At 37.7% G+C, this 27198-nt stretch overlaps 1 protein-coding gene across 1 annotated transcript in view; it reads right to left on the reverse strand.

Annotated features, from left to right (window-relative positions):
- F5 (coagulation factor V) overlaps positions 1 to 27198 on the reverse strand; it is an 85957-nt gene that overhangs the window by 20922 nt on the left and 37837 nt on the right. Inside the window, 7 exon segments of the mRNA XM_032622510.1 lie at positions 2224 to 4867; positions 6077 to 6289; positions 8632 to 8782; positions 10149 to 10360; positions 10794 to 10893; positions 12439 to 12616; positions 25650 to 25815. Of these exon segments, the coding sequence (XP_032478401.1) occupies positions 2224 to 4867; positions 6077 to 6289; positions 8632 to 8782; positions 10149 to 10360; positions 10794 to 10893; positions 12439 to 12616; positions 25650 to 25815 (3664 nt within the window).

Here is a 27198-nt window from a genome sequence, read left to right on the forward strand (position 1 = left end):
GTTGATTTAGAGGGCCATCCCTGTAAAGGTCACTGGATGGATGAGTGTTTTATATTTGGAAAGTAGCCACTCTTCCCACATTTGCTTTTGCTAAATCATAGTATTCCTCATGTAGTTCACCAGCTCAGTCTGGAGCTAGAGCGCATCGTATTTTCCTACTGACTCTTAAATTCCCCAGGAGTCTGGGAAACAGGCCAAAAGCTCATCCCTCAGTCTCACAGTATTTGTTACACAACATGAGCCATCCACAGAGAATCCCATTCTGCCTTCCTTCTAGCCTTTCTACCGGATTAACCCCGTTCTTCCAGACTCTAAGCATAACATACAGTCTCACAGAACACATGGGGAGGAGCAAAACAACGTTGCCATAAAAATGGGTTGCATATCTGGAATGGGACACAGGATTTTGAAGGAACTAGTTCCATCCCTTTACACTTTGGAAAACCTTATTCCCTCAGTGACTTGCTTAGAAATCCCTAGATAAAGTATTTATTCTCATATAGTAATGGGTGTTACATCTAAATAGGAAGTCAAGGGAGAAAGTCTCTTAAACTAGCAGAATTCTAACATGGAAATGTCAGGCATCAGATTAATGAAATAATTTCTGTAAGTCATGCCATGCATTGTGTTTGCTTACTCTAGTTGCACTTTGGTTTTAACTTTAGTAGTGTAACAGCTTTTGTAAAAGCTGTGGGCTATATTTGGACACTTTACACATGGTCCCCATGATATCCCTGAGGGTCTGTAGTTGCTTCTTGTCCCCCTTTCTCTCCTTTCTCTATATTGTCATCCCAGAATATAGAACCCAGACCAATATGGCTTTCCACACTTGAGCAAAATTAAATTAAAAATTATCTTTTAAAAATGCATGTCGCTCCCTTAAAAACTCTCTGTTATAAGTCAGGCCACTTACAAAATTGCATCAACTCCTTCAACTCTATGGTTGAAGAGTGGCTGGAACCCTAAAATGTTAGAGCTGCAGCAGATCTTGGGGGCCACTTGGTGTAACTCCTCCATTAAAAAGACTGCAAGTAACAAGGTTCGGGAAAGGAACTGACACATTCCAGTAAACTAGAAATGGCTTAAAGCTTTTGAAGGGTTTCTCATTGCTCTTTGAAAAACATCAAAATTCTTCCCAGGGCTCACAAAGCCTAGTGGCATCTGATCTCTGCAGAGCTAGCCAAACACTTTCCTAGCACCCACCCTCTTCTTGAGTTCCAGCTACACAGGTCTTCAGGTTCAGGGCTTCCTCCTTCCTCGGGGCCTTCATCATGCTGTTCTCTCTGTCTAGAATGCTCTGCCCTCTCTACCTCCTGTTCATCTTCAGATCTCAGCTCAAACGCCACTTCTCCAGAGTCAGACTCCCCAGTTCTCATATCTCCATATATCACCTTTTCTTACTGGTCTTTCTCATGGTTAATTTTTACACTTATTTATGTGAGCACTTGGTTCATATCTTCCTGCCCCACTAGACATAAGTTCCATCAGGGCAGGAGTCCTGTGTTTATACTCTCTTTTATAGTCTTAGCACTTAGCACAATGCCTAGGAGAAAATAAGTACTCATTAAAGAGTTATTGACTGAGTGAGTCTATAAACCAAGTTAAAACAAAAGTTTAAATCAAGATAAATCATTATGTAATGAATGGCTCAGTTGAGGGTATAAACTTGCTTTTTGTTTCTAAGCTACTTTATACCCTTGGCCTCTGCTACTGGAATCTTATGGAATTTGAATTAATCTTCACCAAGATGCTATATACTTTATATCGATCAGTAAACAATTTAAAATATTTTTGTTAAATAAGTAATTGCGAAAGGAGATTTCTACATCACAAATTTGGATTTGAAGCCAACTTCAATGAAATCATATTGATTAGCCTATAGCTATGGATAGGTTGGGCTCTGCATTGGAGCAAGAAGGGGAGGTAGGAACACGTGTGATGAGAAAAGAAGAGAGAGGAGGGGGCTAATTTAACTACAAAATATCATAGACTTCTTAGAGTGATAGCTCTTATATTGTCCAGATGTCACCCAAAGTAGAGAAGCTAATCTTGGAATTGACAAAGGAAACAGTATAGGCCAAGTTGCAATAGGGAAACTAAATGATACTTAGTATAAGTTACACTTAGTATAATTTGCCCAGAATCATCTCCTTAGACTGCTGTAATTACTTTTTTTAGCAGTAGTGGAAAAGTGAGAATATAAAAGGAGAGAACTGGCCAAACCTTTGTGCAAATTTTGAATAATCCCAGGATAGTTCTTCAGCAGCAATGAAATAATTTTTTCTGTTTCCATTGTTGCTGCGAAGGTACCATGCTGCAATGTTGTCAGGATTTCTGGAGGAGTTGATGTCTGTCCTAAGATCAGTTTGGTAAGGGTCATCATAGGCCACAAAATCAAATTCACCATAGTCTTCTTCACTGCTCTCTTCCTTCTGCCTTGGAATAATTTCAATGTAATCTCCATCATCTCTACTGAGGCCTACTACGACCAGTGGATTAAATTCTCTTGGTATAAAAGTGTTATTTAGTGGAGAATGTGGTGGAGGAGATGGCATCTGACCAAGATCTGCATAAGGGAAAGTCTGACCAAGTTCTGGGAGAGGCAATGACTGAATAGATTCAGAAGTGTGGGATGTCTGATCGAGATCTAGAGGAGGTGATGTCTGCCTGAGATCAAGAGGAAGGGATGTCTGACTGATGTCTGGAGAGAGAGTTGCCTGGTTGAGGTCTGGGGAAAGTGACATCTGACTGAGGTTTGGGGGAAGAGTCGTCTGGCCAAGATCTGGGGAAAGTGTTGTCTGGCCAAGGTCTGGAGAAAGGGTTGTCTGGCTGAGGTCTGGAGAGAGAGTCTCCTGGCTAAGGTCTGGGGAAAGTGTTGTCTGGCTGAGGTCTGGAGAGAGAGTCTCCTGTCTGAGGTCTGGAGAGAAAGTCTGGCTGAGGTCTGGGGAAAGTGTTGTCTGGCTGAAGTCTGGAGAGAGCGTGTCCTGGCCAGGGTGTGGGGAAAGGGCCATCTGGCTGAGGTCTGGAGAGAGAGTCTCCTGGCTAAGATCTGGGGAAAGCGTTGTCTGGCCAAGGTCTGGAGAAAGGGTTGTCTGGCCGAGGTCTGGAGAAAGGGTTGTCTGGCCGAGGTCTGGAGAGAGAGTCTCCTGGCTAAGATCTGGGGAAAGTGTTGTCTGGCTGAGGTCTGGAGAGAGAGTCTCCTGGCTAAGGTCTGGGGAAAATGTTGTCTGGCTGAGGTCTGGAGAGAGAGTCTCCTGTCCAGGGTCTGGAGAAAGGGTGGTCCAGCTGAGATCTGGATAGAAGGATGGCTGACTGAGGTCTAGAGATGTAGTTGTCTGCCAGACTTCAAGTTCCAAGGAAGGGAACGTTTGACTAACATCAGTAGGGAAGGCCTTGTTTCTTAGGTCATAGTCGGGTATCTGGCTGGGCTCTGGAGGAGGAGATCTGTGACTGGGGACTGCAGTGGAGTGCGTTGGATCAGAGTCTTGAATAGGGAATGTTTGATAGTGTTCCTCTGGGCTCACTGTCTGATAAAGATCTGGAGGGAAGCTTGTCTGACTGGTGTCATTTGGGGGGTTTTGATCACCATCAGGAAGTGAGGCCATGAGGCTAAGGTTCATAGAGGGGAGTGTCTGATTGAGGTCTGCGGGAAGAGATGTTTCATTGGATGTGTGGAGTAACAATGAATGATTATGTCTCCCATCTGAAAATGGGGTGTTGGCCTCTACTCTCAGAGGGTGAAAACTCCTTGGAGATAGAGGAACATGGTGTGCAGGCTTCTCTTCCTTTTTCTTTCTTCGCGTCCTAATTAAAAAAAGGCCTTTCTTCAAACTACTATTTCCTCCATCTTGTCTTCCTTGTAGAGGTTTATGTCTAGTTGCAAAAAACGTTGGGTGGCCACTCTGCTTTCCATGCTTGTTTTTAAAAGGGATGTTTTCTCCCCAAGTCCTTGAGTCATTCTGGGGGCTGTTTGGCAGCTTATTAACAACCTTAACTTCATCAGCATCTTGGATTATTTCATAACTGCCTTTCTCAGAAACCAAATGCCATTCCCCATTCAGAATCTTAGATGGATCCTTTTGTTGTAAGAGTAACAGATCACTGGGAAGGTTCTCCCAGGGCCCTATTCTGGAAGAAGAAGAGTTGCCTTGGCTTAAATGTCTACCAGTTTTATGTGCTGGGAATTCCATCTGGGAGAATCTATGCTTTGCTCCTCGGCCTCTTCCTGCCTTGAATCTTTTATGTTTAGCATGTTCTTGATTTCTGAATTCTTCTGTACCAAATGGAAGCAGGCTTATCCCTGTGACATCTGAGTATAGAGGATCTTCTATAGGGTCTTCAGAATAAGGGCTGGAATGATCTGCTGTGGGAGGGTTGAGAACTGAGTTCTTATCTAAGCTGGTGTGTCCTAGCGGGGGACCAGCTATGGTGGCTTCTGGGTGAGGAAGAATTTTCAGAGGTTGTGCAAAGTTATTGGCAGTAAGCCTGCTGATGTTACCTGGGGAAGAAGAATTTGAACCAACAGTTCTGTTGGTACTTGGAGGAATGAATTCAGAGTTGTTCTCCAGAGCCAGGGCGGTAAGATTGAACTTATCTTCCTCCTGATTTGATGATGAATTTCTGAATGACCTGATTCCTAATGATAAAGCCAGTGTGTTCTGGTAATCATAGTCAGCATCATTATTTTTATCTTTGATTTCTGATGATTCACGCATTTTCCTTGTAGTTATGGATGTAGATCCTGAAGGTTCGTATATAATCTCATATAAGTCATCATCATAATCCCGGATGCACTTAACATCCCTAAATCTCAGCCACAGTTTTTTGCTTCTTGGATTGGAATTCATGGTAGTTAACATCCAAGTTCCTACAAAATAGAGACAGAGAGAACAGAGAGCTCTGAGTACAGAAAAAGGTATAAAAACCCTATGGTCCATTGTGGCAGATAATTTCCAGTGAACTTTCATCAGGGATACTGTGGTCTGTGGACCACAACTGATCTGTGAACTGTTGTTTTCTGTTCCACAGTGACATAAGGAAAGAAATCAAGAGTAAAGTGTATAGGAAACCTTTTAGCAATTTGACATTTCTATGACATCCAATCATGTGATCAGCATACTTATCTCATTTAACAGAATATAGACCCAAAGTATTGGTCAGTGAAAATTAGGGAGAAAAAAACTTTCAGCACAGATAGTTTGAGAGTCACTATTTTAGAATATATTTTTAAAGGGATGAATCAAGAATGAAATGGACTTTGAATATCATAAGCATCTTGTGAGTTGCATATTTTGTTAGAGAGCTGGAGTTAGGGGGAAGATGATGATGTTTACCCCCACAAATAAGAGACATATAGATATTTCTAAGTAATAAATAATTCAGGTGGGCCTAGGGCAGTTTTGAGTTTCTTTGAAATGGTATGATTTGCTGGCACACTGAAGATTTCCTGGAAAGTCTTCAATAGTTACCACATGTTGATTGTCTGCTGAGTCCTAGGCACTTGGCACATATAACAATTAATGGTCAAAGCAACTCTGTAAGGTATTATTATTCTGTTTTTCAGATGAATAAACTGAGGCTCAGTCGGGTGGAGTAATTTGTCCAAATTGCTACACAGATATCAAGTGGCAAAGCAGGATTTGAACCCAGGTCTGATGAATTCCAAAGCCCATGTGCTTTCCATGACACTGCTGTCTCTGAAGCCAGCCTCTAAGCCACTATATCAGATGACCACTAACCCTAGGGTGGGATGGCTGTCTTATAAAGCTGAAAAAGGCATTTTGATAAAAGAAATGCTCTTTTGTGGCTGAATGCTCACGCTTTCTTCTCAAAGTCATGCCTTATCTTTTTACTGTTGTATCTTTACTTCTCACTTAGCCCAGAGAAGGATAAATGGAACGCACAGTAAAGGACTGGACCCATTTAAGTAAGTAATTCCCCAAATAGAAATCATGAGTAGTCCTGAAAAGAAAGCCTGCAAGGGATCAGGAAGAGAAGCCCAGGAACCATGGTAGTCTGGAGAGCTGCAGCAGACTGGGTTGATCAGAGAGTCCCCTTTAAGTGTCCAAGCTCTTACCAACATTATCCATTGTGACGGTCACAGATTCCCCACGCATGGGGAAGAGGGTCAAGGTGTCCTCGTGTTTCTTTCCATAGATGAATGAGTGCCCAGTGAAGTGAATGGTCAAAATGTCATTCTGGGTTCCCATACTGCAGAAGTGCCACTGGACGGTGTCATCAAAGCAGAATCCTAGTGTGGGTATGCTCTCAGGCACATAGCCATTGATAGCTGAAAGAGTGAAATTTGTTGAAACATCAGGCCTATGCCAACAAAAGGGAATGTGTCTAACTATACTTATGGTAAATATCCCAATGGTAATTTGGTTGCATCTAAGCAGTGATTATCTGAGATAAGCTTTACCAAATGTAACATGTAACTGGAAGATCAAACTCAGACTTTTCAAATGAGAGCTTATTCTCCTAAGTTAGCCAAGGGAGAAATGTCAGGATAAAGACAAAGCCTTTTCATTCACATTGACTTATTTATTCATTTGTTAAGTGTATATTAAATATTTTGTACTCTAGGTTCTGTTTTTAAAGATACTCCGAAGGTAACTTAGAATCTTGTCTAGAGTAATTTTACCTGGAGAAAAAGCATAATATAAGAAATACAGATTCTTGACGCATTAGTTATTTTTTTCTTTTTCTTTTTTTTTTTAAACATCTTTATTGGAGTATAATTGCTTTACATTGGTGTGTTAGTTTCTGCTGTATAACAAAGTGAATCAGCTATATGTATACATATATCCCCATATCCCCTCCCTCTTGCGTCTCCCTCCCACCCTCCCTATCCCACCCCTCTAGGTTGTCACAAAGCACCGAGCTGATCTCCCTGTGCTATGCAGCTGCTTCCCACTAGCTATCTATTTTACGTTTGGTAGGGTATATATGTCCATGCTACTCTCTCACTTTGTCCCAGCTTACCCTTCCCCCTCCCTGTATCCTCGACACATTAGTTATTGAATGCAAAGTAATGTTCCTAAAAATGAAGCATATTTAGCACATTTTGCAATTTTAATTGCTCTGTCTAAGTATTTATATAATCTCTAGTTTGCACTCAACTATCAAGTTCAGACATTTTCATTCTCTTTCCAAGGGATACAGTTTTAGTCAGTATCATTGTCTACTTATATACTAAGCATGGTAATAAAACCACAGATACGATTTCTATAAGGGCAGGGTCCATGTCTGTCTAGGTTACCACTATAGTCCTAATCTTAGTACAATGCCTAGAATGAGTGAGAACTTAAATATTTATCGAATAGTTGACATAATGTGTTTTTAGTTTGTACCTCATTCAGGAAGCTTTTCTAAATGGTCTATAGCTGCACTAATTTGGTAGCCACTAGCCACCAGTGACCATTGGGCACTCGAAATATGGGTAATCTGGATTGAGATGTGCTGTGAGTATAAAATACACGCTGGATTTTAAAGATTTAGTAAGAAAGTAAATCTCATTAATTTTAATATTATATGTTGAAATGATAACATGATATATTAAATTAAACATTATTAAATAAATGTCATATATTTCCCTTTAATTTTTAACATGCCTATTAGAAAATTTTAAATTATATTTGTGGCTCATATATAATTTCTAATGGACAGCACTAGTCTAGAACTATGACAGATTCATTGCCAAAATGAAATTAAGTACAGAAAGCTGAGGCTAACTCCCTGTTTCAAATTATTTTCCTGGCACCTACCAGTTCTGAGAATCCCCAATTGTTAGTTGTCTGAAGTTATATGAACAGACCATGGAGAAACCATCCTCGTACCTGTGGTTACTTATCAGAGAAAGGGATAATAGTGACTCTCAACTCTGAGGAAGGGGACGATGACCATTGTGGAGAAGTTTGCTTCCAGCTGGCTCAGTGAAATCTCTCCCAGACTTCCCATACCAGTGGCTTTGGACACTGACTTTAAAACTGTAGCAAAAGCCTGAACCTTGGCTCAGGGAATTCTTTCTGTTCTGAACTTCTTACTGCATGCTTAAAACTTCTTTATGGATTGACTTTCCAAGACTCATGTCTCCCCATATGCATTTTGTCTTAGTTTGATTTGACAATCCACTTTTGGATTATTTACCCTGTTTCTGCCCTGGCAGAAATAAGAAATAGACAAGACAAAAAAATAACTAAAGGAATAAGCATTGTTACATTCATGCTAAAGAGGACTACTTAATATTTCTGCCCTGGCCATAAAGAGTATTCACCTTGCACCCATTCTAAAATCCCCAGATACCTCTGACCAAGGCCTCTTCCCTCACCATCCATCCCTCACCCTGTTCTTACCTGCTCAGAGCAAACGCACATGCACACGTGTGCGTGCACACACACACACACACACACACACACACACACACTTTTGGAGCAGGAGACCAAGAAGACTTCTAAGGATAACAAGCTTTTTACCTCATGCTGTAAAAAGCTTTCTATAATATCACCCAGTAATTTCATCACCAAATCCCTATACTGGAAGTGAGGGTAAGGGGTGAGTGGATTCTAATCCATGTCTCTTCCTCTAGGAAAGTCACACTTCAACCACAGGAGTGAGAGTGCTCTGACTTACTGCTCATGATGTTTGACTCATAAAACTTGGGGTCATCACGTTTCACCTTCTCAGGATTTTCACAGAACTTGTAGATGTTGTCCTCAATGTACCAGCTCTTGTTCTCATCAAACACAGCAAACACAGCCTGCTGCTCAATGTCTGCTGCCCTCTGGAGGGTAAAAGTGCTGTGTTCAGTGATTAACGTCCTAGCAGATTGATTAACTACAACCCTGAGTTCTCAGAAACCAAAGGGGTACAGGTCTTGGGTCCAATGAAGCCATAAATTCAGACATCTGTGAGAGCCCATTGTGTACAAAGCCCTTGTTAGAGCCAAAGGTAGCATGTCAAGGCAAACAGAGCAGATCAGAAAATTCAGAGACTAAAATATCCTAATAGAAAAATCCCATTTCAATGTAGCAACTGTAATTCTGTTTATCTCTATCAACTGTTTATCACCTCTCAACTCGAATGATTGATTGGATGTGCTCCAAATAATTGCAAAGAATAAAAACGAAGGGTGCCGTAGGAAAGTTTTATATCTCTCCCTACCTGTTTCCTTTCCTAGCTCAATAAATTAGGGTCTTCCAAATGTCTCTTTCTGCTTTTTCTAGGCGTATATTTATTTTATATGCCTTGGGATGAGACTTCTTTGATTATAGCTTAGCCTAATTGGGAATTTTAAGTTAATGATATGAGGCTTTTATTCTTCAATGATGATAAAGTCAGAAGATCCATATTTTTGTTCACATTCTTCTGTATAAATTGGTCTTGCTAGAGACAGACCATTGTCTGGGTTCAACTTCCTGAGAAGATATGTCTGCAAGCTATGTCTGCCTGTATGTCTCCTTTCCCTATTGCAGGTCTCTAAAAATAACAAGGACTGGTACAGAGCTTTACACTTTTACCAGATGGTAACTCATTGAGCCGTGAAACAACCCTATAAAATTTTTAGGAGGGGGTAATACCCTTTTTTTTTTTGCATATGTAATGTTTTATTTCTTGAGTACATAGAAGTCTGTTTTATTCTTTTCTGTAACTTTTTGAATATCTGAAATATTTAATAACAAGTAATGTTTCTATGAGCTTTAATTTTGATTTTTAAAATGATCCATACAAATTTAGAAAAAGTGGAAAACATAGTAAAGTACAGAGATAAATATGTAACTAATCAGTAACACTACCACTCATTAATTTTTTAAAAATGGGTAATACCCTTTTGATGAAAGGAAGAAATTAAGAGAAACTAAGTGACTTGCCCATCACATAGCACGGACAGATCTGGAATTTGAAACAAGCAAACAATATACAGTATCACACTGTAGACTTGCCTTTCCCAGTGAAAGTCCATATGGAAATAGACAAGACAAAAAAGTAACTAAAGGAATAAGCATTGTTACATTCACACTAAAGAGGACTACTTAATATTTTCTGGTTCTCTAGAAACAAAAGCCCCATTATTTAACAAGGAGAACTAATCTGTTCCAGTCAGAAGAAATTCCTGGAATTTCTGAAAGGTTACTTCAAGGACAAAATACCTGTATGCCTCGCTTATCCAAGGATCTGCTCTTACAAATTAGAAGTAGCCCTATCAGCCCAGAGGCAATGTCCCTTGTGATGTCCACATTACTGTAGTATGGTCTTGTTAAGCACTGAGCATCATTTTCCATGGGTTCATCAGACTCTAGGATGTTCCACTTATAAGTATAGGTTTCCCCTGGTTGAACTGCTTTGATCATGGTGTTACTGCCTGAAAGAAAATATAGTCAAAATTGTTTTCAATTTTCAAAATTATTTCATGGAAATAAATTAAATTAAAAAATAAGTAAATAATAAATGAATGAATAATTTAAAATAATTGAGTTCTTGTTAGAATCAATGTTGGGAAAAGAATATTATTTTTATATTAAGTTCCACTTGATAGAACTCTGGATAGCATGTAGCTATTACATATTCGTCCACTAGAGGCCACTTATGGCACTAACAAAGGACACCATATTTTGTAATCATTAGGGTAAAAAAATCCCTGAAGTGAGCAGTGTTTGGTTGTGACTTTGAGGATACCCCTATACGTATACTACCTGACTGTATAAGTTATACTACTGGGCAAGGAGGGCAGTAGAAAATTATGGCAACCTCTCAGAAGTCAATAGTTTCATTCAGTAGAAGTGAAAGTTTCAGACCTGAGGTGGAGGAAGAGTTGACTTCATCTTCATAAGGAGAGAAGGTCACACCATGAGGGTAAATGCTGTAGCTGCGGCTGGCCATATTTTTGAACATGATCTACAAAATTAACTCAAATTCATTATTTCAGGATTTAAGGTCAGTCATGAGAACAGAGGATGCTAGCTTTGCATATTTACTTGTGGGATAGTGTGTGTGTGTGTGTGTGTGTGTGTGTGTGTGTGTGTGTTTATGTCAATGCAAACGAATGCTGTTTATCTGAGTGGAAACCTCTCCCCATCACCTGACAGGCGCATCTGAGAGAGTTCCACTCACATAGAAAGGTAGAAAATGGAAAGAGAAGTCTAACCTTAGAAGTGACATTTTCCTCACAGTATATCACTCTCTCCAAGTTGGTCACCATCCCCTGTCCCCTCTCCTTTCTTGGACCACATCTGCCTTTGAATCTGCTCCTTCTCTTCTCTTAGACCATGATCACCTTCGCCAGCCTGCCAGATCCCCCAGAACCCTGTCATCAAGTCATCTTCTTGATGGGGCACAGAAAATAGCGAGATCCTGAATTGCCAATGAGGCATATTTCCACTTCCTAAGAGTACCTAAAAGGGATCAGAAATGAGGGAAGGGAAAGAGAACAGAGAAAGGCTGCTTTCTGCCCTTTTGTTATTTTTTAAATGAACAGAATTGGCCTTGTCTGTAGATATCCTCTTGGTTCGTTCCCATGAAGAGGTGAAGGGAGGAGCTTTATGCACACAGGAGTCCTAGTTAGCCTGCTTAATCTTCAGAAGAGAATTTTAATCTTATCTTCTCCTTGCTTGCCAAAGCATCTGGATCATGCTTAATCTGCAGATGATCTGCACTCTAGAATCTTGCCGAAGATTGCAACTTTCAATTCTCTGCCGTCTAGTTCTTACCAGAAGATAAGTTGATGATGCGACACAGCATTTAAGGAAAACTGAAGAACACTCAGTGCTCTCGAAACATATCAAAATGTACCTTCATCAGAGACTAATCATCAGAGAACTACATACCTAGACCACATTGATGAATTGTTTTCATTCAGTTGGGTTATGTTCTCAGCTATAATGAGAAACATTATTTTGAAAAGCTTTGTAACTTTTAAATTTATAAATTTCTTTTATAAATTTATTGTACCAGTAGGAATTTATCAAGGATTCCATCTACTACATCACACAGCATCCTCTTTCTTAAGGATCCATGGGAGAAATTCCTCTTGAGTCTCAGTAGCAGGGGAAACTGCTTTTTTTATGACTACTCTGACTCCTACCCTGACCTAGTTCCCTTTTTACTTTGGCTGCTAGAAAGCTTAGGACAAAATTTGTTGACAACATTACAGGAGCATATGGTATGTGTTTCATTATACTTATCCTTGGCTTTATTTTCTTTGTCCCCACATTATCCTTCACCCCAATTACATTGGCTCCTTGTTTTATTCCTTTATAATTCGATAAACTGTCTCAGATTGTTTGTATTATGAGATAGGCTACAATAAGTGCAAATACTAAATAAAAATTAAAGCTGTATTTCAATTAAAAATTATATGAACACATTAAAAAAATAACCAGTACTTATAATCTTGTTTTCACTATTTAATTTCTTCCATGGTTCTATATTTCTGTTACTTACTTTAAGTGTGTCTCTGACCTGGGCTCTGATAATAGGGCCCAAGATCCCATCTTCTTTGATATTGGGATTCTCCAGGAGTTTGGTGAAGGATGCATCTTGGTACTGTTTGTAGACAACCTTCTTATAATGTTTTCCAATTTGGTTTGAGAAATTATCCAAATGCAGAGATCTGTACTTTCTTAAAGTGAAATAAAATTTAAAAGATTAAATCATTTTCTCAAGTAGAGACCCCAGTGTGATAGGGAAACCCTTATGCTTAGAAGTTCTGCTATTGAATGAGCTAAAATGCTAGTTTCCTTAAGGAAAACAAACAAACAAACCTTAATGTGGTTTGCAAAGTCCTGATACCTTCTCTCTGGTTGGAAAACTGGAAACCTCTGATCTGTCTCCTCCACCATTGATAAAGTCTTAATCATGGTTAGAACCAGCTACTTAGATCTTCCTGTCACTATGGTTTCTAGAGTGGACCTTCACTATCTCTGAAAGGTCTACCTGGATGAAAGGATGAGAAACACTATGAATTTTTCTTAAGTATTTCTTATCACTTAACTTATGATATCCTTATTGGCTTTCCAGGTATTTCTCAGTCTCTAAAAGCACATTCCCACTCTAGGAAGCTTCTGCTGTCTTTATTAAACATAAGTTCTGTGCTGTTGGGCTATCTCTTCTACCATCCACCCAATCCTGGTGCCATCTGAGAGCCAAATGCCTTCACCCATCTTCTGTAGCTACTGCAATAAATGATTTGGGGGAAGCAACATGAACCACTTTCCCCCTTGGTCCCTTTTATAGCCTTAGTTTGCAAAAGCAGAGTTCCATTTTATGCGTTTATTTTACACAATGAAAATCACTGACTACTGCTAGAAAGTTCTGGATTCTTATCTCAACCCCACTTCCCTAACCCTTCCTGCATTTTCTAAATATTCACTTGTATTAATTTCATGTGTATAATTCCAGAGCGTCTTTATGCAAATATGACTTGCAAATATAAATATTCTTATCCTTTCACTCCTTTCACAAAAGGCAGCTATTTATATATTCTATACTATACCTTGAAGTTTTTTTTGCATTTTTCCAGCTTTACTGAGGTGTAATTGACAAATGTATGTATTTAAGGTGTACAACATAATAATTTATATATGAATATATGAGACTACCACAGTCAAGCTAATTACCACTTCCATCACCTCACCTAGTTACTAATTTTTAAAAATTTTGAGGATGCTTAAGATATACTGTCTTAACAAATTTCAAGTGTACAATACAGTGTTATTAACTATAGTGTTACTAACTATAACAGGTCTCCAGAACTTATTTAGTTTGAAACTGAAGGTTTGTATACTTTGATCAACATCTCTGCATTCCCCTCACCTCCCAACCCCTGGCAACCACCATTATACTCTCTGCTTCTATGAGTTCGACTTTTTTAGATTCCACATATAAGTGAAATCATGCAATATTTGTAATTCTGTGTCTGGAATATTTCACTTAGCCTAATGTCCTGCAGGTTTATCCATGTTGTTACAAATGGCAGGATTTCCTTCTTTTTTAGGGCTGAATGACATTCCATTGTATATATAAACCATATTTCTAAAAATTCATTTATCCATTGGTAGACACTCAGGTTGTTTCCATATGTAGGCTATCATGAATAACACTGCAATGAACACAGGAGTGCAAATATCTCTTTGATATACTGACTTCATTTCCTCTGGATATATACCCAGAAGTGGTAGTTCTATTTTTAATTTTTCGAGGAAGCTCCTTACTGTTTTCCATAAAGGCTGCACCAATTTACATTCTCACCAACAGTGTACAAGGATTCCATTTTCTCCGCACCCTCATCAATAGTTGTTACCTCTTTTTCATCCTAGTTATCCCCATAGGTATGAGGTGATATCTCATTATGGATATGATTTGCATTTCCCTCATGATTAGTGATGCTGAACACCTTTTCATATGCCTATTGGCCATTTGTATGTTTTCTTTTTTTTACCACAGTTGACAATTTTTATTTTTTAATTCTTAAAAATTATTTATTTATTTATTGGCTGTATTGGGTCTTCATTGCTGTGTGCAGGCTTTCCCTAGTTGTGGCAAGCGGGGGCTACTCTTTCGTTGCGGTGCACAGGCTTCTCATTTCAGTGGCTTCTCTTGTTGCAGAGCACAGGCTCTAGATGCGCAGGCTCAGTAGTTGTGATGCACGGGCTCAGTTGCTCCGTGGCATGTGGGATCTTCCCAGACCAGGGATTGAACCCGTGTCTCCTGCATTGGCAGGCAGATTCTTAACCACTGCACCACCAGGGAAGTCCCTGTACATTTTCTTTAGAAAGATGTCAGTTTAGATCCTTTGCCCATTTTTTAAATCAGGCTATTTTTGTTTGTTTGTTTGTTTTGCCATTGAGTTACATGAGTTCCTTTTATATTTTGGATATTAACCTCTTATCAGATATATGGTTTGCAAATATTTTCACCCATTCTGTAGGTTATATTTTTATTTTGTTGATTGTTTCTTTAGCTGTGCAGAAGTTTTTCAGCTTGATGTAGCCCCACTTGTTTATTTTTGCTTTTGTTACTTATGCTTTTGGTGTCATACCCAAAAAAATCATTGCCAAGACCAATGTCAAAGAGATTTTCTGTTATGTTTTCTTCTAGTGGTTTTATGGTTTCAGGTATTACATTTAAGTTTTTAATTTATTTTGAGTTAATTTTTGTCTGTGCTCTAAGTTAAGGGTCTAATTTTATATTTGTGCATATGGATATCCAGTTTTTCCACCATCATTTACTGAAGAGACTGTCCTTTCCTCATTGTGTATTCTTAGTGCCTTTGTCAAAGATTAGTTGACCATATATGCATGGGTTTATTTCTGGGCCCTTACTTCTGTTTATTTGGTATATGTGTCTGTTTTTATGCCATTATTATATTGTTCAATTACTATAGCTTTGTAATATAGTTTGAAATCAGGAAGTTTGATGCCTCAAGCTTTGCTCTTCTTGCTCAAGATTGCTTTGGATATTTAAGGTCTTCTGTGGTTTCATCTGAATTTTAGAATTGTTTTTTTTTTTTCTATTTCTTTGAAAAATGCCATTGGAATTTAATAGGGGTTGCATTGAATCTGTAGATCACTTTGGGTAATGTGGGCATTTTAACAAAGTTAATTCTTCTAACCCATAAACACAGGACATCTTTGTATTTGATTGTATCTTCTTCAGTTTCTTTCATTGCTGTCTTATAGTTTTCAGTGTGTAGATCTTTCACCACCTTGGTTAAATTTCCTAAGTATTTTATTCTTTTAAAAAAATTCTATTGGAAATGGAAGTATTTTCTTAATTTCTGTTTGGATTGTTCATTGTTAGTGTATATAAATTCAACTGATTTTCATTATGTTCATTTTCTATCCTGCAACTACTGAATTTCTTTATTCTAATAGATTTTTGGTAGAGTCTCAAGTGTTTTTCTATATATAAAATCACATTATCTGCAAATAGAGACAATTTTACTTCTTCCTTTCTGATTAGGATGCCTATTTTTTTTCCTTGCCTGATTGCTTTGGCTAGAATTTCCAGTACTATGCTGAATAAAAGTGACAAGAATGGGCATCCTTGTCTTGTTCCTGATCTTAGAGGAAAAGCTCTCAGATTTTCACCACTGAGTATGATGTTAGCTTTGGGTTTGTCATATATGGCCTTTATTGTGTTGAAGCACATTCCTTCTATACCTAACTTGTTGAGAGTTTTTATAATGAAAGGATGTTGAATTTTGTTAAATGCCTTTTTTTTGCATCTATTGAGATAACGATATTTTTATTATTCATGTTTAATGTGGTACTTTTAATTTATTGATTTGCATATGTTGAACCATCCTTGAATCACAGGAATAAATCTCACTCGATCATCATTTATGATAATTTTAATGTGCTGTTGGATTCAGTTTACTAATATTTTGATAATGTTTTTGGCATCTATGTTCATTAGGGATATTGGCCTGTAATTTTTTTCTTGTATTGTTCTTATCCAGCTTTGGTATGAGAATAACGCTAGGCTTGTAAAATAAGTTTGGAAGTGTTCCCTACTCTTTAATATTTGGGAAGAGTTTGAGGATTAGTGTACAATATACCTGTGAAGCCATCTGGTCCTGGGCTTCTTTGTTTGGAGGTTTTGGATTACTGATTCAATCTTCTTACTTGTTACTCATCTGTTCAGATTTTCTATTTCTTTTTGTTTCAGTCGTGGTAGGATATGTTTCTAGGACGTTTTTCCTTTCTTCTACTTATCCAATTTGTTGGCATATAATTGTTCATAGTAGTCTCTTATGATCCTTTGCACTTCTGTGGTATCAGCTGTAATGTCTCCTCTTTTAGTTATAATCTTATTTATTTGAGTCGTCTCTCTTCATTGCTTAGCTAAAGGTTTGTCAATATTGTTTATCATTTCAAAAGACTAACTCTTGGTTATGTTTATCTTTTCTGTTGTCTTTCTATACACCATTTATTTTTTCACTAATTTTTATTTACTTCTTTCGGCTAACTTTGGGCTTAGTTTGCTAGTTACTTGAGGTATAAAGTTAAGATTCTTTCTTTCTCCCTTTCTTTCTTTCTTTCTTTCTCTCTTTCTCTCTTCCTTTCTTCTTTCTTTCCTTCTCCCTTCCTTCCTTCCTCCCTTCCTTCTTTCCTTCCTCCCTTCCTTCCTCCCTTCCTTCCTTCCTCCCTCCCTTCCTTCCTTTTCTTTCTTTCTTTTTCTTTCTTTCTTTCTTTCTTTCTTTCTTTCTTCCTTCCTTCCTTCCTTCCTTCTTTTCTCTTTCTTTCTTTCATTTGTTTGTTTGTTTCTTTCTCCTTTCTTTCCTTCTCCCTCCCTTCCTTCCTCCCTCCCTCTCTTTCTCTTTCGTTTTCTTTCTTTCTTTCTTCTTTCGTTCTTCTTTCTTTCTCCCTCTCCCACCCTCCATCCCTCCCTCCCTTTCTCCTTCTTTCTTTCTTTCCTGATTTTTTAAGTGTTTTTATTTTTCTCTTTTCAGATTATAAAATAAAATTTAGTAATTATTGAATGTGAACTAAATACAAGGTGCTTTTTAAAAATTTATTTCTTTATGTTGAATTTTATTTTATTTATTTTTTATAGAGCAGGTTCTTATTATTTATCTATTTTATATGTATTAGTGTATATATGTAAATCCCAATCTCCCAATTAATCCCACCACCACCACCACCCACCACTGCTTCCCTGCCGTGGTGTCCAAATGTTTGTTCTCTACATCTGTGTCTCTATTTCTGCCTTGCAAACCGGTTCATCTGTACCATTTTTCTAGATTGCACATATATGTATTAATATACAATATTTGCTTTTCTCCTTCTGACTTACTTCATTCTGTATGACAGTCTCTAAGTCCATCCACGTCTCTACAAATGACCCAATTTCATTCCTTTTTATGGCTTGAGTATACTCCATTGTATATATGTACCACATCTTCTTTATTCATTCATCTGTCAATGGGTATTTAGGCTGCTTCCATGACCTGGCTATTGTAAATAGTGCTGCAATGAACATTGGGGTGCATGCGTCTGCTTGAATTATGGTTTTCTCTTGGTATATGCCCAGGAGAGGGATTGCTGGGTCTTATGGTAATTCTATTTTTAGTTTTTTAAGGAACCTCCATACTGTTCTCCATAGTGGCTGTATCAATTTACATTCCCACCAACAGTGCAAGAGGGCACCCTTTTCTCCACACCCTCTCCAGCATTTGTTGTTTGTAGATTTTCTGATGATGCCCATTCTAACTGGTGTGAGGGGATACCTCATTGTAGTTTTGATTTGCATTTCTCTAATAATTAGTGATGTTGAGCAGCTTTTCATGTGCCTCTTGGCCATCTGTATGTCTTCCTTGGTGAAATGTCTATTTAGGTCTTTTACCCATTTTTGAAGTGGGTTTTTTTTTAATATTGAGCTACACGAGCTATTTATATATTTTGGAGATTAATCATTTGTCCGCTGATTCATTTGCAAATATTTTCTCCCATTCTGAGGGTTGTCTTTTCATCTTGTTTGTAGTTTCCTTTGCTGTGCAAAAGCTTTTAAGTTTCATTTGTTTATTTCATTTTAAGTTCCATTTGTTTATTTTTGTTTTTATTTCCATTACTCTAGGAGGTGGGTCAAAAAAGATCTTACTGTGATTTATGTCAAAGTGTGTTCTTCTTATGTTTTCTTCTAAGAGTTTTATAGTGTCCGGTCTTACATTTAGGTCTCTAATCCATTTTGAGTGTATTTTTGTGTACGGTGTCAGGGAGTGTTCTAATTTCGTTCTTTTACATGAGCTGCGCATTTTTCCCAACACCACTTATTGAAGAGACTGTCTTTTCTCAATTCTATATCCTTGCCTCCTTTGTCATAGATTAGTTGACCAGAGGTGTGTGGGTTTATCTCTGGGCCTTCTATCCTGTTCCGTTGATCTATATTTCTGGTTTTATGCCAGTACCATATTGTCTTGATTACTGTAGCTTTGTAGTATAGTCTGAAGTCAGGGAGTGTGATTCCTCCAGCTCTGTTTTTTCCCCTCAATAGTGCTTTGGCTATTCGGGCTCTTTTGTGTCTCCATACAAATTTTAAGGCTTTTTGTTCTAGTTCTGTAAAAAAATGCCATTGGTAATTTGATAGGGATTGAATTGAATCTGTAGATTGCTTTGGGTAGCATAGTCAGTTTTACAATACTGATTCTTCCCATCCATGAACGTGGTATATCTCTCCATCTGTTTGTGTTATCTTTGATTCCTTTCATCAGTGTTTTATAGTTTTCTGAGTACAGGTCTTTTACATCCTTAGGTAGGTATATGCCTAGGTATTTTATTCTTTTTGTTGCAATGGTGAATGGGATTATTTCCTCAATTTCTCTTTCTGATCTTTCGTTATTAGCGTATAGGAATGCAAGAGATTTCTGTGCATTCTTTTTGTATCATGCAACTTTACTAAATTCATTGATTAGCTCTAGTAGTTTTCTGGTGGCCTCTTTAGGATTATCTATGTATAGTATGATGTCATCTGCAAACAGTGACAGTTTTACATCTTCTTTTCCAATTTGTATTCCTTTATTTCATTTTCTTCCTGATGGCCATGGCTAGGACTTCCAAAACTATGTTGAATAATAGTGGCGAGCGTGGACATCCTTGTCCTATTCCTAATCTTAGAGGAAATGCTTTCAGTTTTTCACCATTGAGAATGATGTTTACTGTGGGTTTGTCATATATGGCCTTTATTATGTTGAGGTAGGTTCCCTCTATGCCCACTTTCTGGAGAGTTTTTTTCATAAATGGGTGTTGAATTTTGTCAAAAGCTTTTTCTGCCTCTATTGAGATTATCATATGGTTTTTATTCTTCAGTTTGTTAATATGTGTATCATATTGATTGATTTGCATATATTGAAGAACCTTGCATCCCTGGGATAAATCCCACTTGATCATTGTGTATGATCCTTTTTGTGTGTTCTTGGATTCTGTTTAGTGGTATTTTATTGAGGATTTCTGCATCTATGTTCTTCAGTGATATTGGTCTGTAATTTTCTTTTTTTGTAGAATCTTTGTCTGGTTTTGGTATCAGGGTGATGGTGGCCTCGTAGAATGAGTTTGGGAGTGTTCCTTCCTCTACCATGTTTTGGAAGAGTTTGAGAAGGATGGGTGTTAGCTCTTCTCTAAATATTTCATACGATTCACCTGTGAAGCCATCTGGATCTGGATGAAGAGATTTAATCACAGTTTCAAGTTCATTATTTATGATTGGTCTGTTCATATTTTCTATTTTTTCCTGGTTCAGTCTTGGAAGGTTATACTTTTCTAAGAATTCGTCCATTTCTTCCAGGTTGTCCATTTTATTGGTGTAGAGCTGCTTGTAGTAGTCTCATATGATGCTTTCTATTTCTGTGGTGTACTTTTAACTTCTTTTTTATTTCTAATTTTATTGATTTGATTCCTCTCCCTCTTTTTCTGGATGTATCTGACTTAACATTTATCAATTTTGTTTATCTTCTCAAAGAACCAGCTTCTAGTTTTATTGACCTTTGCTGTTGTCCTCTTTGTTTCTATTTCATTTATTTCTCTCAAATATTTATGATTTCTTTCCTTCTACTAACTTTGGGTTTTGTTTGTCCTTCTTTCTCTAGTTCCTTTAGGTGTAAGGTTAGATTGTTTATTTGAGATTTTTCTTGTTTCTTGAGGTAGGACTGTATTGCTATAAACTTCCTTCTTAGAAATGCTTTTGCTGCATCCCACAGGTTTTGGATCATCATGTTTTCATTGTCATTTTTCTCTAGGTATTTTTTGATTTCCTCTTTGATTTCTTCAGTGATGTCTTGGTTATTTAGTAACGTTTGTTTAGCCTCCATGTGTTTGTGTTTTTTATGTTTTTTTCCCTGTAATTTATTTCTAATCTCATAGCATTGTGGTCGGAAAAGATGCTTGATATGATTTCAGTTTTCTTAAATTTACCAAGGCTTGATTTGTGACCCAAGATGTGATCTATCCTAGACATTGTTCCATGTGCACTTGAGAAGAAAGTGTAATCTGCTGTTTTCAGATAGAATGTCCTATAAATATTAATTAAATCTATCTGGTCTGTTGTGTCATTTAAAGGTCGTGTTTCCTTATTAATTTTCGGTCTGGATGATCTCTCCATTGGTGTAATTGAGGTGTTAAAGTCCCCCAATATTAGTGTGTTACTCTCGATTTCCTCTTTTATAGCTATTAGCATTTGCCTTATGTATTGAAGTACTCCTATGTTGGTTGCATATATATTTATAATTGTTATATCTTCTTCTTGGATTGATCCCATGATCATTATGTAGTATCCTTCCTCGTCTCTCGTAACATTCTTTATTTTAAAGTCTATTTTATCTGATGTGAGTATTGCTACTCCAGGTTTCTTTTGATTTCCATTTGCATGGAATATCTTTTTCCACCCCTCACTTTCAGTCTGTATGTGTCCCTAGGTCTGAAGTGGGTCTCTTTTAGACAGCATATATATATATATATATATATGTCTTGTTTTTGTATCCATTCAGTGAGCCTGTGTCTTTTGGTTATGGCATTTAATCCATTCACATTTAAGGTAATTATCGATATGTATGTTCCTATTACCATTTTCTTAATTGTTTTGGGTTTGTTTTTGTAGGTCTTTTTGTTTTCTTGTGTTTCCCACTTAGAGAAGTTCCTTTAGCATTGGTTGTTGAGCTGGTTTGGTGGTGCTGAATTTTCTTAGCTTTTGTTTGTCTGTAAAGCTTTTGATTTCTCTGTCGAATCTGAATGAGATCCTTGCTGAGTAGAGTAATCTTGGTTGTAGGTTCTTTCCTTTCCTCACTTTAAATATATCATGTCACTCCCTTCTGGCTTGTAGAGTTTCTGCTGAGAAATCAGCTGTTAACCTTATGGGAGTTCCCTTGTATGTTATTTGTCATTTTTCCCTTGTTGCTTTCCATAATTTTTCTTTGTCTTTAATTTTTGTCAATTTGATTACTATGTGTCTCGGCATGTTTCTCCTTGGGTTTATCCTGTATGGGACTCTCTGCTCTTCCTGGACTTGGGTGGCTATTTCCTTTCCCATGTTAGGGAATTTTTCGACTCTAATCTCTTCAAATATTTTCTCTGGTCCTTTCTCTCTCTCTTCTCCTTCGGGGACCCCTATAATGCGAATGTTGTTATGTTTAATGTTGACCCAGAAGTCTCTTAGGCTGTCTTCATTTCTTTTCATTCTTTTTTCTTTATTCTTTTCCACAGCAGTGAATTCCACCATTCTGTCTTCCAGATCACTTATCTGTTCTTCTGCCTCAGTTATTCTACTAATGATTCCTTCTAGTGTATTTTTCATTTCAGTTATTGTATTGTTCGTCTCTGTTTGTTTGTTCTTTAATTCTTCTAGGTGTATGTTCTTTAATTCTTCTAGGTCTTTGTTAAACACTTCTTGCACCTTCTCGATCTTTGCCTCCATTCTTTTTCTGAGGTACTGGATCATCTTCACTATCATTATTCTGAATTCTTTTTCTGGAAGGTTGCCTATCTTCATTTGGTTGTTTTTCTGGGGTTTTATCTTGTTCCTTCATCTGGTACGTAGTCCTCTGCCTTTTCATTTTGTCTATCTTTCTGTGAATGTGGTTTTTGTTCCACAGGCTGTAGGATTGTAGTTCTTGCTTCTGCTGTCTGCTCTCTGGTGCATGAGGCTCTCTTTCTTCTGTTTTAAATGTAGGCATTTATTACTATAGACTTCCCTCTTACAACCACTTTTGCTGTATTCTATAAATTTTAGTATGTTGTATTTCTGTTTTCATTTGTCTCAAGATATATTTTGATTTCCTATTTGATTTCTTCTTTGATTCATTGGTTGTTCAGGAGACTATTATTTAATCCACATATTTGTGAATTTTTCAGTTTTCTTCTGTTACTGATTTGTAGTTTCATACCATTATGGTGAGAAAAGATACTTGATATTATTTTAATATTCTGAAATTGTTAAAACTTGTTTTGTGGACTAATATGTTATAAAGAATCCTAGAGAATATTCCATGTGCACTTGAGAAGAATATGTATTCTGCTGTTGTTCGATGGAATGTTCTTTATTTGGATGTAATGTTCTTTATATGTCTGTTAGGTACACTTGTTCTACAGTGTTATTCAATTCCACTGCTTCCTTATTGATTTTATGTCTGGATCATTTATCCATTGATTAAAGTGTGGTATTAAAGTCCCCTACTATTATTGTATTGCTGTCTATTTTTCTCTGTAGTTCCGTTAATATTTGCTTCATATATTTAGGTTTTCTAAACTTGGGTGCATATATATTTATAATTTTATAGTATCTTGATTAATTGACCCCTCTATCATTATATAGTGACCTTGTCTTTTTTATCCCTTCACTTTTTTTGTTATAACTTTTTATTTTATGTTGGAGTATAGCTGATTAACAATATTGCGATAGCTTCAGGTGCACAGCAAATCGACTCAGCCATACATATACACGTATCCATTAATCTATAGGTGTCCTTAAAGCTAAAGTGATAAGTCTGCTATTGAAGCTCTCTATTGAATATTTTCAGTTCTGTTATTGTATTCTTCAGCTCTAGGATTTCTGTTTGGTTATTTTTTTATGGTTTCTCTTTCTTTATTAAATTTCTTATTTTGTTCATTTATTGTTTTCCTGATTTCATTTGATTACCTATCTGTGTTATCTTGTACCTCGTTGAGCTTCTTTAAGATGATTATTTCTAATTCTTTGTCAGGCAATTTGTAGATCTCTATTTCTTTCACGCTGGTTACTGGAGCTTTATTAGTTTCCTTTGGTGGTGTCATATTGCCTGATTCTTTGTGATTTGTGTAGCTTTGTGTTAGTGTTTGTGCATTTGAAGGAGCAAACACCCCCTTCCAATCTTTACAGACAGGTTTTGGCAGGTAAAAACCTCTTGTCAGGTCTGCAGGCTGATGGAATTGCCTCTGGGATCACAGTTGAGTGAGGTTGGAACCAGATCATGTGGTTGCTGCTGGGCCTGCAGCAGCATCTGTGGTTGGAAGGCCTTTTACCAGGGGCTCAGGTGGGCATAGACCTTGTCTGGTCCCTGGGAAAATGGAACTGCCTTCAGGACCTTGGTCAGTAGAGCTGGCACTGGGATAACAGTCTACTTCAAGGTCCACAATTGGGTTTGCAAATGGTAGGCCTGTTATCAAGTGTGTAGATGGGAGTGGCTCCCATCTGGCCCTTTGGAGGGCTCCCAGTGTGTCACTTGGTGAGTCCCTGAGTTGGCAGACCTGCTCCTCAACTGCAGTTTTGAGGTATGGAACTAGGTAACAGGGCCATTTCAAGATCTGTAATGGGACCAAGGTCTGCAGGCCAGCCACCAGGGGCATGAGTGGATGTGACCCCCAACAGGTTCCTGGGCAGGCAAGACTACTCCTGGATCATGGCTGGGAGAAGGATTGAATTAGTTACAGGGCTGCTTCAAGATCCACAGTCAAACTGAGGTCTGCAGGTCAGCCTCCAGGGTCATGGACAGGCGTGACTCCTCCTGGGTTCCTTATCAAATGGTGCTAGTGACAGGACCAAGGTTAAGTGGGGCTGTAGCTGAGTCCATAAGGGGAGGAGGCTATTTCCAGGTTTGTAACTGAATTACAGTTAGTGAACCAACCATCTGAGCATGGACTTGCCTTCTCAAAACAGTCCTCCTTGGTCTTGACTTCCACTGGGATTTTGCAAGTTCCTACTTTGATCCCAAAGCTCTCACAAAGGCACTTCTGTTTGTGGATGGCTGCCAAATTATCGTTGCTGTGGGGGAATACAAGTGGGGGAATCTGCTATTCTACCTTCTTGCTCCCTTGACTTTTTAATTTAAAAATATCTCTTGGAGAACTTTTTATATTAGTAGTACAGAGAGAATTTTTGCATCCTCTTTAAAACAGATGCATAGTATTCCATTGTATGGATGTACCATAACTTATTGATTTCCTATTGATGGACATAATGGGTTGTTTCCAATCTTTTGCTACAACAGTGCAGCAGTGAACATCCTGTACACATACCATTTCACCTGTAAGCAAGTGTATCTATATAGTAAATTCCCAGAGTGAGATTGCTGGATCAAAAAATATATGCATTTATAATTTTAATACACATTGCCAAATTATCCTCTAGAATGGCTTTTCCAATTCGCTCTTCCACCAGCAATACATGATAGAGCTTGTTTCCCGCAGCCTTGCCAATACATTATGTCATCTAAACTTGTGAGTCTCATAGGTGAAAAATAGTATTTGAGAGAAGTTTAAGTTACATATTTCTCTTACTGTGAGTGAGCTTGAGTATTTTTCAAGTGTTTAAGAGCTATTTGAATTTCCAGTTTTCTTAATCCCACTCTCCCATTTCCTAATTTATGAAATAAATAAAAGCTGTTTCTAACTTGTGGCATTAAAGCAAAGCTCTTAGAAAGGTTTAACACAGTGCTTGGCAAAAGGAAGCATTCAAGAAGTGGTAGCTGCTATTATTATTGCTGTTGTTACTACTACTATTATTATTATTTTTCTGAGTTCTCTTGGTGAGTTTGGAGTAATCTCAGATTGTTTTGGAAAAGAAAACCTGAATGAGATCCAATACATGTATTACCATGAATGCTGTCAACTCATGACCTTTCACCCCATGCATCTAGGACCCTATGGAAAATGTCTGGAATCTGCACAGTAGGAAGAACCCCTCAAACTCACTTGTCCATGTTTGCTGGTATTATAGGTGCATAGTCCCAAATGACTTCCTCTGCAGCAATGAAGTATTCCCATCTCTTAACGTGCCGCCTCTGGTCTCGAGTTAGTTTCTTAGGATTCCTGGTTTTCTTTGCACAGTTTTTAATGTCTATGTAAGCCTGCATCCCAGCTGAGTTAGGACATAAAGACAATGAAAGAATTTGAGAGAAGAAATTAAGGCTGATAAAATGTACATCTTTAAAATAAATTTGTGGAAGTTTTCAATAATAACAGTGAAAGTAACGCTCAGGCAACTTTTGAACATTTTGGTTTGAAGCTCTTTTAATACACTGCAGAAGGAGCAAGAATAAAAAAACAAGGGAAAGAGAGGATGAATTAGGGGAATAACTTGGAAAGCTATCCTTTGTTTCTTAACAGGGAGGAAAATTTCTTGAAATTTCCAGATCCTTAAAACCTTATGACTTAGGTCATGTCGGTTTCTCATATTTCCTATAACCTCTTCCTTTTATTTATAAAATGAAGATATTACTAGTATGCACTGTATGAAATTGCTCTTAAAAACTAAATAAGATAATACAGAAAGACTTAACTTCAATAATGTTAGTTTTGCTGTTGTTTCATTAGTATTTGGGGCTCTATCTTCCAGGGATATTGTGACAATTTCATTACTTCAAATATAATTTTGACTGCTTAGTGTGAACAAAAAATGAAATGATCCCATAAAGTGTCTCTTTTTTATATTTCTTGCTTTTTTATTATTTATTTATTTATTTTTGCAGTACACGGGCCTCTCACTGTTGTGGCCTCTCCTGTTGCGGAGCACAGGCTCTGGACACATAGGCTCAGCGGCCATGGCTCACGGGCCCAGCTGCTCCGCGGCATGTGGGATCTTCCCGGACCGGGGCACGAACCCGTGTCCCCTGCATCGGCAGGCGGACTCTCAACCACTGGGCCACCAGGGAGGCCCTATTTCTTGCTTTTATATACATTATTTTGGTAACACAATGATTTCCTATAGTGATATTTACTTATATTTACAGGAACCCTCCTCCTAACTGTTTTAAAGCAACAGTGTGTAATAGACCGTTAGTTATTTTGTTTACCTGATACCATATAACAACCTAGGCTGATTTTTTCCCCCACTAGAATTCACTGATGTTCTTTAAAGCTCACCCCTCAGCTGGTTAGATACTGTGTTTTTTCTATTCAACACACATCCACTGAGTTCCTCTTTGGGTCAGGCTCTGTGCTCATCTTGTTATGAAAGACAATTTTTTCATGTTAAAACTTTTACACTTTCTGTAACTTGGTGCTTCTATAAATTTACAGAAGTTTGACCAGTTCCAACACCTAGTTCTTTTCCTTTAGCTGCATATTAAATAGCCCAAGAAAGAATATCTCTATGTATGTTTTTGTTTCCTTCCTCCTTTCTCCTTTTAAGGAAGTAGAGACCTCTTCAGCTTTTGCATCACTTTAAAAAGTCTTTGTCAATTTCTCTACTTCCTCCATCCCCAACTAACGAGCTATAAGTCTAAGAGCAAAGTATCTATAT

Source organism: Phocoena sinus, chromosome 1 (assembly GCF_008692025.1).
Source record: "Phocoena sinus isolate mPhoSin1 chromosome 1, mPhoSin1.pri, whole genome shotgun sequence".
Classification (NCBI taxonomy): domain Eukaryota; kingdom Metazoa; phylum Chordata; class Mammalia; order Artiodactyla; family Phocoenidae; genus Phocoena; species Phocoena sinus.